This window comes from Sinocyclocheilus grahami, unplaced genomic scaffold, assembly GCF_001515645.1.
Source record: "Sinocyclocheilus grahami isolate Dianchi unplaced genomic scaffold, SAMN03320097.WGS_v1.1 scaffold452.1, whole genome shotgun sequence".
Lineage (NCBI taxonomy): Eukaryota > Metazoa > Chordata > Actinopteri > Cypriniformes > Cyprinidae > Sinocyclocheilus > Sinocyclocheilus grahami.
In genome coordinates this window covers 41,127-53,454 of record NW_015505631.1, presented here as the reverse complement: position 1 = coordinate 53,454, position 12,328 = coordinate 41,127, and the positions used below count along the sequence as shown (strand labels likewise).

At 41.1% G+C, this 12,328-nt stretch overlaps 1 protein-coding gene across 1 annotated transcript; it reads right to left on the bottom strand.

Moving 5' to 3' along the window:
• Positions 1–1,816: 1,816 nt before the first annotated feature.
• On the bottom strand, positions 1,817–10,748 carry LOC107552520 (upstream stimulatory factor 2-like). The gene is made up of 4 exons (XM_016234418.1): positions 10,680–10,748; positions 10,353–10,447; positions 10,099–10,227; positions 1,817–2,339 (listed from the first exon to the last, which is right to left on the bottom strand). The coding sequence occupies exons 1-4, from the start codon at positions 10,735–10,737 to the stop codon at positions 2,250–2,252; spliced, it is 372 nt and encodes a 123-aa protein (XP_016089904.1). The 5' UTR covers positions 10,738–10,748; the 3' UTR covers positions 1,817–2,249.
• Between the last annotated feature and the right edge of the window lie 1,580 nt (positions 10,749–12,328).

Below are 12,328 nucleotides of genomic sequence, written 5' to 3'. Positions count from 1 at the left end.
CTTAAAGGAACAGTTCACCCAGAAATAAAAGTTAATGTCATTTACTTTCTTAAATGGATCACAAACGGAGAACTGAAGAATCTTCATGCAGCTCTTTTCCATTCAATCATAGTGACCACGTCTGTCAAGCTCCAAAAATGACAAGAACACCATAAAAATAGTCCAAACAGCATCTTATGAAGTCATTCAACAGATTTATGCATGGAACAGAACAAAGTCTTTCTTCACTGAAAATATTTGCTGTCACTTTTTAATTCAAATATGGAACCTTTAAAATGTATCACATCAAAGCATATATCTCTTGGTGCCATATTTGATTTGAAAGCAATGGTTAATCAGTGAATAATGACTTGGATGGTGGAGAAAAATAACAGTAAAAGATGGTTACATAAATATGGCACAAAAAAGTTCAGCCAAGTAAAATAAGAACAAAATGGCTATTTGTAACATTTGTGGATTGCAAATATGCCTACTTATAATCAAAGACAGTCCATCATGTTAATTAGGGCTTTGGACCCGAAAATAAAATGAAATGAAATAGTACAAACAACTTGTGCACTATTTTCTGAAATCACTCAACAGATTCACGTGAGGAATAGAACAAATAATAAAATAAAAAAGTAAAATAAAATTAAAAATAATGAAATTAAAACATAATAAAATCAAATCAAATAAATAATAATACAATTAAAACATAATCAAATAAAAAATACTTAAATTAAAACATAATAATAAAAAAAGAATATAAAATAAAATAAAAATAGTCCAAACTTGTTCCCTATATCCCAAGTTTTCTGAAATCATTCAACAGATTTATATGAGGAACAGAACAAAGTCTTTATTCACTGAAAATCTTTGCTGTCGCTTTTGAAATCAAATATGGAAACTTCATTGGTTTTCACGTTTCTTGCCGCCATATTTGATTTGAGAGCAATGGTTAATCAATGAATAATGACTTGAATTATGAAGACAAATAACAGTTTGGAACAAAACTCTTAAAGCTGTTTATATAAATATGACACAAAAAGTTCAGGCACTTTCAACCAAGTAAACTAACAACAAAACCATAACTTTTGAGGAACCAAGACAATTTCAGGGCTTTTGGAACTGGCGATTAGGTTAAGGTAACGGAATAAACCTCTAACACACAATCACAAACATTTCTTCAGTCCTGAGATGTCCAGCATTTAGCTCCAAAGCATCCTCGACAGCTTTGTGAACATTTTCTCATTTGCTTCTGAGATGCTTTCCGAACAGTCTTCCGGAGGCGATCCGAGATAAGAAGCTAATAATCCCAGACGGAGCTCATTTTCTTGCATCAGAGCTTTCTTTCAGTGGGTTTTCAGTACGTGCAGGTGCTTTTGTTCCGATTTTAACACTAGATCTCACTGGAACCGCTAATGACATTTCATCACGGCTTCATTCATCCCGTAACGACCTTCCGAAACACCACAAAGCGGCAGATTTTCTCCGGGAGAATTTTAAATTAAGGAGAGCATTGAACAAACAACTAATACTTCAAGTAAAGCATGAAGACAAAATTGAAAGCAACAAAACTGGAAAATTAGGAAAAGCAAAAGGAAAATTTCTGGGGTATATTACAGAGTGGAGAAAACAAACAAAACAAAAAAACACAACAAAAGCTGTCTAAATTACATTCCACTGTTTAGTTGGAAGTTAGTTAGGAAGAATAAATAGCCCCTTTTAGGATTATGGGCTCCTGGTTTGGGTTCTAATGGAATCTTCTTGACCTTTGACCTCATCTGCAGCAAGTGTGACTATATCAGACATATATCAGACTCTAATACTTCAAGTAAAGCATGAAGACAAAATTGAAAGCAACAAAGCTGGAAAATTAGGAAAAGCAAAAGGAAAATTTCTGGGGTATATTACAGAGTGGAGAAAACAAACAAAACAAAAAAACATAATGAAAGCTGTCTAAACTACATTCCACTGTTTAGTTGGAAGTTAGTTAGGAAGAATAAATAGCCCCTTTTAGGATTATGGGCACCTGGTTTTGGTTCTAATGGAATCTTCTTGACCTTTGACCTCATCTGCAGCAAGTGTGACTATATCAGACATATATCAGACAATATCAGACATCCAGCGCTGAAGATGATCCAGTCACTGAGACAGACTCTTGAGCACAAGCCAGCGTGTGTCATTCGGCCCACTTCAGTCGATGTCATTCTCTGAGGGCCTTTTTTCATCTGGATTGGCCAGAATCTCTTTCCCAGAATGCCCGAGGCTCATTGTGCCGAGGCGTCTGTGATCGTGTAAATGCCATGATGGTCCAGCAGTGCTTGCAGAAGGGCATTCTCGCTCTCGAGCTCCTCTAACTGAAAGCAATAACACGGAAAATGATTATTAATTCTGAAAATGTAGAGGCAAATGTTTTAGATGTGCACATTTATGCATTTGCCAGATGCTTTTATCCAACACGACGTACATTGCATTGAAGCTATACATTTTTACAAATATAAAATAAAATAAAATAAAATAAACATTGTGCCATTTCTAATACATACTCTACTGCTTGATCTACAGGAAGGAATCAAATAAAGTTAAATTAAATAATATAAATAAAATAATAAAATAAAATAGTATAAAACAAGATCAAATAAATTAGTGTGAAACTAAATAAAAGTAGCATAAAATAAAATAATAATTTAAAAATAAAAATAAATGAGTATAAAATAGTATAAAAACTAAAGTAAAAACAAAAAAATAAATAAAAACAATAAAATAAAATTAAATAGTTTAAAATAAAAAAATAGTATAAAAAATAAATTCAAATATTATTAATAAAATATTATAAATGACATTAAATTTAATTAAATCACTGGAGACATTACATCCTTTTGGGGGATTTTTTTGCACTCTTTGTCACCCTCTTTTGGTGCTGTAGGTCAGGCTAATATGTGAAGATCCTGGGTTTCTAGTAAAGGAGAGATTTGAGTCTGTGAATGAAATTGTGTGTGAAATAGTACTAAATGAATGAGTATGTCTATTTGGAGAGTGGGTGTTGTTCATATGATCTCAAATGCAATTATGTATTGAGCAAAAATAAAATAACTTTAACCTAAGATCAAGTTGAAAAGTTAGTAAAATGTTTAATTGTCCCATTCCATTGAAATGCATTAAATAAAATGTAATGCACATCAATAATGCTTATTTTAATGGCTCTTTGATGTCAAAACATGTATATGCATGTTTATTTAGGCCAGACATATATGTAACCAGGGGTTCCTGTTCCATCTCTCTATCCATCATGCGTTCCTTGGTCTGAAAATGGTTTGAAGATCCTTCATAAAATGTTGAAATATTATCTAAAATCTCTATATAGAAAGTAAAATGTTCGGATTAGATTTCAAGGAGAACGGATAGTATTTCGCTTGCTTTTTAAAAAAAATGTTTTTATTAAGTAGGCGTAACCTAACATTATAATGTCAACCATGAGCTCATTAACATATGCCCGCCCACATTTCAGCCCACTGATGAACAACAATATAACTTCACATGTGAAGAGGTTAACCCATCACAGAAGCTCATTTGCATGTAGTCTTAACGGCACAGTAGCATAAACAGCCTGTTGAATTCTTAGGATCATCAAATGGAAAAAAGTAATTGTGGCTGTATTTGGTGAAAAAAAAATTAAGCGGACTTGAGGAACATAGTCCCTAGGAAAGAGATATTTAAGAAAATGTTGATTCAGTGTAAAATAATGAATGTCAATGCAAAGAATAGGGGATTACATGACAAGGTTAGTGACAAATTGCAACTAAGCTTGCTAAATGTGATGTTAAAGGGGTCATATGACGTTGCTAAAAAGAACATTATTTTGTGTATTTGGTGTAATGAAATGTGTTTATGTGGTTTAAGGTTAAAAAAACACATTATTTTCCACATACTGTACGTTATTGTTTCTCCTCTATGCCCCGCCTTTCTGAAACGTGTCGATTTTTACAAAGCTCATCGGTCTGAAAAGCGAGGTGTGCTCTGATTGGCCAGCTATCCAGTGCGTTGTGATTGGCCGAATACCTCAAGCGTGTGACAGAAATGGTACGCCCCTTACCATATTGTGATGCCATGTCCCGGCCAGAGCGACAAGACAAAAACATTCAAAACCATTATAAACGAGGCATTTGTTGCATCCAGTGGAGACATAATTATGGATTATAATGACTTATTCTGTCTTTTTACGCGTTGCGTTGCGTTGCATTGCGCCGCGCAAACATAAAACCATGACTGCATTTGTGATCAGAGAAATGACAAACTACAAACGCTACTCTACACTGCTCAAAACTCGCGTTTGAATCGTCAGTGGCAAATTCTTTAAATATGAAAAACTTTATAATTATCCTAATTATCAGCATCACCCCGTCCCTTAATTGCCGCCCTTTGCCAGGCTCCCGACAGGAGTGGGTGCGTGAGAGAGGAGGGGCGCTGAAATAGCTAGAGCTGGCAGCTCTCGTCCGGTTTCTCTGTCCCTGTTCCGGCGCGGTGCGAGAGGGAGAACTGCGCGGAAAGGAATCCCCGCCCCGCCCACTCCGACCGCTTGGAGCCTGGTTGAGGATGGTAGCACTCCCGTTTTTTTTGCAGCGATTAAAGAAACTCTCTCACCTTGAGGATCTGCCTTCTTATAAGCATTTCCAGCATCGACGAAGCTGGTGGCCGAGTCCAGTTTGTTCTGCATCTGCATGTGAAGTCTTGCAGCTTGGCAGAAAGCACTGCCTGCAGCTACAGCAGCAAAACACATCAGTCTTTAGATCAATGCCAATAATGGCACAGAGGCAGAGTGAATGCTTAAAATAGATTCAATACGAATCAAAGCACAATGATGACAATACAAGTGTAATGCAGTTAAAACACAAAGACGGCCAGCGACACTTTGATCATTTGAATGAAGCTTTTAACTGAATATGTTGCAACAGCCCAACCGCATAACTAAATATTAAGCATTAAATGAAGTATTCATAAACATGAATTGACTTATGCATACCACTCCAGTTTTTGGCCATCTTGAACATGTTGGCAGCTCTGGCATACATTTCACATGCATCCTCAACCTTATGATTTCCCCTGTGAAAACATCAACATTTCTGATTTAATGCCATTTCGAAATCAATATAGTGCAATAATAAGCCCCTGTGCATAAAGCACAGAGCAGTTGCATTGCATTGTGCATGTCGCATCACGGAAATATTTGACATTGGAGATACTGAGAAACGCATGGATGGATACTCATTTGTATACGTTGTATGGTAAAGAATAGACAAATAATATGATATTTACACGACACAGACATATGCAATGTGAAAAGACTACAGGACATTGGATGTCTTTGAATGTCAGATCGTGAGCAGCATCGCTGCTGTCTCACCCGAACATCCCTCCGAGAAATGAACCTGATGATTTGACTTTTTTGTCCGCCTCTGCCATCAGCTGCATGGCTTCCTTCTCTTTCCCGGAATTATCCATGATTGAGTGTGTGGTGTTCACGCAGAGCTGCGGCTGGATCCGTGAAGGCCCGGGGATTGTTATATAGAGTGCGGCTTTAATGCAGAATCATGAAGGATGCTCGCCTCTTCCTCCTCCTCCTCCTCCTCCTCTTCCTCCTGCTGCTGCTGATGATGCGCGTTCTTCAGAGAGAAACTGCGACACTATTTGGTTGAAAGCGTAGCCACGCCCTCTTATTATCATACAGGCAGCAAGAAACGCACGAAAATGAATAAATACAGAAATATTTAAATTGCGAAAATGTATATAGGCCATAATAGACATGAATATCATATTTAAATGATATAATACATAAATTATAAAATAAAAAAATAGTATAAAAAATAAATTCAAATATTATTAATAAAATATTATAAATTACATTAAATTTAATTAAATCACTGGAGACATTACATCCTTTTGGGGGATTTTTTTGCACTCTTTGTCACCCTCTTTTGGTGCTGTAGGTCAGGCTAATATGTGAAGATCCTGGGTTTCTAGTAAAGGAGAGATTTGAGTCTGTGAATGAAATTGTGTGTGAAATAGTACTAAATGAATGAGTATGTCTATTTGGAGAGTGGGTGTTGTTCATATGATCTCAAATGCAATTATGTATTGAGCAAAAATAAAATAACTTTAACCTAAGATCAAGTTGAAAAGTTAGTAAAATGTTTGGGAATTCCATTGAAATGCATTAAATAAAATGTAATGCACATCAATAATGCTTATTTTAATGGCTCTTTGATGTCAAAACATGTATATGCATGCTTATTTAGGCCAGACATATATGTAACCAGGGGTTCCTGTTCCATCTCTCTATCCATCATGCGTTCCTTGGTCTGAAAATGGTTTGAAGATCCTTCATAAAATGTTGAAATATTATCTAAAATCTCTATATAGAAAGTAAAATGTTCGGATTAGATTTCAAGGAGAACGGATAGTATTTCGCTTGCTTTTTAAAAAAAATGTTTTTATTAAGTAGGCGTAACCTAACATTATAATGTCAACCATGAGCTCATTAACATATGCCCGCCCACATTTCAGCCCACTGATGAACAACAATATAACTTCACATGTGAAGAGGTTAACCCATCACAGAAGCTCATTTGCATGTAGTCTTAACGGCACAGTAGCATAAACAGCCTGTTGAATTCTTAGGATCATCAAATGGAAAAAACTAATTGTGGCTGTATTTGGTGAAAAAAAAATTAAGCGGACTTGAGGAACATAGTCCCTAGGAAAGAGATATTTAAGAAAATGTTGATTCAGTGTAAAATAATGAATGTCAATGCAAAGAATAGGGGATTACATGACAAGGTTAGTGACAAATTGCAACTAAGCTTGCTAAATGTGATGTTAAAGGGGTCATATGACGTTGCTAAAAAGAACATTATTTTGTGTATTTGGTGTAATGAAATGTGTTTATGTGGTTTAAGGTTAAAAAAACACATTATTTTCCACATACTGTACATTATTATTTCTCCTCTATGCCCCGCCTTTCTGAAACGTGTCGATTTTTACAAAGCTCATCGGTCTGAAAAGCGAGGTGTGCTCTGATTGGCCAGCTATCCAGTGCGTTGTGATTGGCCGAATACCTCAAGCGTGTGACAGAAATGTTACGCCCCTCACCATATTGTGATGCCATGTCCCGGCCAGAGCGACAAGACAAAAACATTCAAAACCATTATAAACGAGGCATTTGTTGCATCCAGTGGAGACATAATTATGGATTATAATGACTTATTCTGTCTTTTTACGCGTTGCGTTGCGTTGCATTGCGCCGCGCAAACATAAAACCATGACTGCATTTGTGATCAGAGAAATGACAAACTACAAACGCTACTCTACACTGCTCAAAACTCGCGTTTGAATCGTCAGTGGCAAATTCTTTAAATATGAAAAACTTTATAATTATCCTAATTATCAGCATCACCCCGTCCCTTAATTGCCGCCCTTTGCCAGGCTCCCGACAGGAGTGGGTGCGTGAGAGAGGAGGGGCGCTGAAATAGCTAGAGCTGGCAGCTCTCGTCCGGTTTCTCTGTCCCTGTTCCGGCGCGGTGCGAGAGGGAGAACTGCGCGGAAAGGAATCCCCGCCCCGCCCACTCCGACCGCTTGGAGCCTGGTTGAGGATGGTAGCACTCCCGTGTGGGCGGCAACCTGATGATGGGGATGTCGCTTGGGGGAGGGGGGGGGATGTGACAAGTCGGCTGCCTCCCCCTAATTATCAGCATCACCCTGTCCATTAATCGCCGCCCTTCGCCAGGCTCCCGACGGGAGTGGGTGCGTGAGAGAGGAGGGGCGCTGAAATAGCTAGGGCTGGCGCCGTGTGATGGGGCACATCTGAACCGAATAGAGCCTCATCACCGCCGCTGTTTAAATGTCGAGCGCGCCTCTCCTCGGGAGACCGGTCTCTTCCCCGCGCATGCACGCTGGTGTCCTCGTGGGTCCAGGAAGGGTGCATAGAGGGACTCCCGTGCCGCCAGAGTCATGAGCTACCAGACCCGCGGTCCGGACGAGAACCGCACTCATTACACGGCCGTCGGGCCAGGAGGCCGGGCCGTCTAGTCACTTCAAGCACCATGGGCCAAGGCGAGAATGATGCAGCCGCTGGAAGAAGCTGCCGCCCCTCCCGTCCCGAACTGGAGAGGGGAGCGTGTGCGGCCGCCGGACTCCGCCCCTTACCTGGACCCTTCCATCCTGACCACTGCCCCGCCTTCACTAACCCCGCATCACGACAAGGACACCAGATCCCCTGTTTTATTTTGGACACTTGATTCCCCTTTTTCCTGGACACTGTTATATTATTTTGTTAATAAAAGCCTCTCCGAAATGTTATTTTTTTCTGAAATGTAGGCCATTACGTTTCTCCTCTATGCCCCGCCTTTCTGAAACGTGTCGATTTTTACAAAGCTCATCGGTCTGAAAAGCGAGGTGTGCTCTGATTGGCCAGCTATCCAGTGCGTTGTGATTGGCCGAATACCTCAAGCGTGTGACAGAAATGTTACGCCCCTCACCATATTGTGATGCCATGTCCCGGCCAGAGCGACAAGACAAAAACATTCAAAACCATTATAAACGAGGCATTTGTTGCATCCAGTGGAGACATAATTATGGATTATAATGACTTATTCTGTCTTTTTACGCGTTGCGTTGCGTTGCATTGCGCCGCGCAAACATAAAACCATGACTGCATTTGTGATCAGAGAAATGACAAACTACAAACGCTACTCTACACTGCTCAAAACTCGCGTTTGAATCGTCAGTGGCAAATTCTTTAAATATGAAAAACTTTATAATTATCCTAATTATCAGCATCACCCCGTCCCTTAATTGCCGCCCTTTGCCAGGCTCCCGACAGGAGTGGGTGCGTGAGAGAGGAGGGGCGCTGAAATAGCTAGAGCTGGCAGCTCTCGTCCGGTTTCTCTGTCCCTGTTCCGGCGCGGTGCGAGAGGGAGAACTGCGCGGAAAGGAATCCCCGCCCCGCCCACTCCGACCGCTTGGAGCCTGGTTGAGGATGGTAGCACTCCCGTGTGGGCGGCAACCTGATGATGGGGATGTCGCTTGGGGGAGGGGGGGGGATGTGACAAGTCGGCTGCCTCCCCCTAATTATCAGCATCACCCTGTCCATTAATCGCCGCCCTTCGCCAGGCTCCCGACGGGAGTGGGTGCGTGAGAGAGGAGGGGCGCTGAAATAGCTAGGGCTGGCGCCGTGTGATGGGGCACATCTGAACCGAATAGAGCCTCATCACCGCCGCTGTTTAAATGTCGAGCGCGCCTCTCCTCGGGAGACCGGTCTCTTCCCCGCGCATGCACGCTGGTGTCCTCGTGGGTCCAGGAAGTGTGCATAGAGGGACTCCCGTGCCGCCAGAGTCATGAGCTACCAGACCCGCGGTCCGGACGAGAACCGCACTCATTACACGGCCGTCGGGCCAGGAGGCCGGGCCGTCTAGTCACTTCAAGCACCATGGGCCAAGGCGAGAATGATGCAGCCGCTGGAAGAAGCTGCCGCCCCTCCCGTCCCGAACTGGAGAGGGGAGCGTGTGCGGCCGCCGGACTCCGCCCCTTACCTGGACCCTTCCATCCTGACCACTGCCCCACATGTGACGACCCCGGGCTGGACTCCACTTCATCCACAGTGAAAGCTGATCTGGCAATTCACCGCGCGAAGTAGATGTATTTCATTAGCGACCAGTACGGATCAGCTCTAGGCATGACGAAGCGGATATCGTCCTCTTTTGGAAGGCCAAACAAAGTAGTTTCACTTTCACAACAAAACACACAGCGCCTTCACGACATGGCGGCGGCGGCAACAATACTACAGCGAGAATAAAAGTTACGCCTTCTTTCTTTGAGTGAACATTTGGGCGGCTTTATGCAAATCTTCCCACATAGTGATGTAAATATGTGGGGGCGTGTTAGAATGAGCCGTTTTAGGTAGGCGTGGTTGACTCTTAACTTTTATAAAGAATATCTCTTTGAATTTGAGACTTTAGTCTTTGCAACTTTAAAGATCTTCTTTATGCACCAAGAGCTTGTAACACTCCAAAGAGAAAGGAAAAATTGAAATCGCATCATATGACCCCTTTAAGAGCTTCATACCTGCTGTCTGAGCAGCTCATTGTCCATCTGCACTCTCTCCACTCCTCTCAAACTCTCCTGCAGCCACTGGTTATGTTGCTTCAGCTCGCCAATGTAATCACACGCCTTTGACAAGATCCCACCTTTACTCTGGAGGAACAAGAAATGCAATGCATTTAAGAGAGAGATGCAGTTTCAAAGCATCTATTGTAAAAGAACAGGTCAATTCTAAGGTCAGATCTTCATTTGAGTGACAAAAGCATCATGCAGCTCACCCCTCCAATCTTGGTGCCGTCTATGCTGCAGTCTGGGATGATTTTTGAGAGCGCCACAATCCAGTTGTTGATTTTGTCTCGCCGTCGCCTTTCAACTGCACATCAACAACAAGAACGATCAGAGGCAAAATCTAGGCCATATTGTCTAAATTGCAATACATGTTCAGTCCATCAACGCTCTACTGGCCTCTACAGGAGGATTTACATCAATGCCTGCTGAGATTCGTTCTTCAGTATCAATATCTTTGGAGTGGACACAGAATTAGTTATCCAGGTCCTGATGCTTTGCTTTCATTTACAAAGACTAGATTATGATAATTCACTGACCTTCATTATGTTGTGCTCTTCTCCTCTCGTCTCTAGGAGTGCGCAGCAGACTGTCCATTTTCCTACAGTAATAATGGGAAAAAAATGAAATAATATGCAATATTTCATATATTTCTTCACTTCAATATCTCAGTGATCTGCAACCTTCAAAACTTAAAAATAAACTACTAAAAAAAACATTAAATCACAAATAAAGAACAAATGCTAAACAAAATAAAATGGAATAAAATATAAATCATTATTTGATATATGTCTTAGCTTCAATATCTCAATGTAGGTATTTTACAAGGCTTGCAATCTTATTTTTACAAAACATAATATATTCAAGTCCAAAAAAAACAAAAAACAAAAACTAAACCAAAAAAAGAAAGAACAAACAAACAAACAAATGAACTAAAGAAAACTAAACAAAGATAACATAAAATAATAAATAAATAAAAAATATTACAAAAAATACATAAAAACAAATAAAGAACAAATACTAAATAAAATTTAGCTGCCTTTTAGTAAAGTTAATTTTATTAAAGATTACAAATCTATCTCTAAAGCTATGATTTAAAATGTACTGCTATGAAATAATAATAATAATAATAATAATTCATTTTTTTCATAATTCAATTCAAGATTCATTTTTGTTTGGGATTGATTAATAAAAGTAGGACGCTTGAGGACGCTTTCAAGGAGCGGGCTCTGGAGGGTGCTTTGGAGGGCGCTTTCGAGGAGCGAGCTCTGGGGCTGGAGCCGACACCGGAGCGAGCTCTGGGGCTGGGGCTGGAGCAGACACTGGCGCAAGCTCTGGGGCTGGAGCAGACACTGGAGCGAGGTCTGGGGCTGGAGCCGACACTGGAGCGAGCTCTGGGGCTGGAGCCGACACTGGAGCGAGCTCTGGGGCTGGAGCCGACACTGGCGCGAGCTCTGGGGCTAGAGCAGACACTGGCGCGAGCTCTGGGACTGGAGCCAACACTGGAGCAGACTCCGGGAAAAAATGAGGGTGGAGAACTGTCTTTTTTTCCTCGTCCTCCTTATTTGGTTAGGGGTGAATGGAGCGACCAAAGGCCTTAGTCCCAGCTTTGTAAAGTTAAAGCTAGTATTGAGGATTGGCAGATATCTGTGTAAGGTCTCTTTGCCCTTCGCGTCTGATCTCAGGGGAGTCGCGGCCTCGGCTGTGTTCATTAGGTTATAAATTGCAGTGCTACAAACAGCTGCCGTCTGTGACGAGGCCCAACTTTAGCTTAGTGACACAACTGTTCTCCGCGTGCACCTTCCCTCAGGTAAGCTTTAATTAAGTCAGGACTCCGCAGCGTCGCGTCTGTCACACCACAGAGGGAAGAACACACAACACGGGGTAAAGCGTCTGACAAGACACCATGAAGGAAGTGAAATGCTTTATCAGTGCTAATGCAAAACAACAAAAAGTGTTTTTGAACTGAAGATGTTTTTTATTTACACTACAGGTCTATTCATCTGTCTCTTCATATTAAAAACACTTTATACAGAGGAAGTGACTTCAGTATGTAAGTGCACAGAAGACTGTACTGTGTTAAGCTAAAGAACCACAGTATAAGGTAAAGTGTGGAAATTCAGCACCACCAGTGGCACGAAATGGAATTGCAACCTATTTTGTCTGAGTGGCCTGAATGGACAGAGGA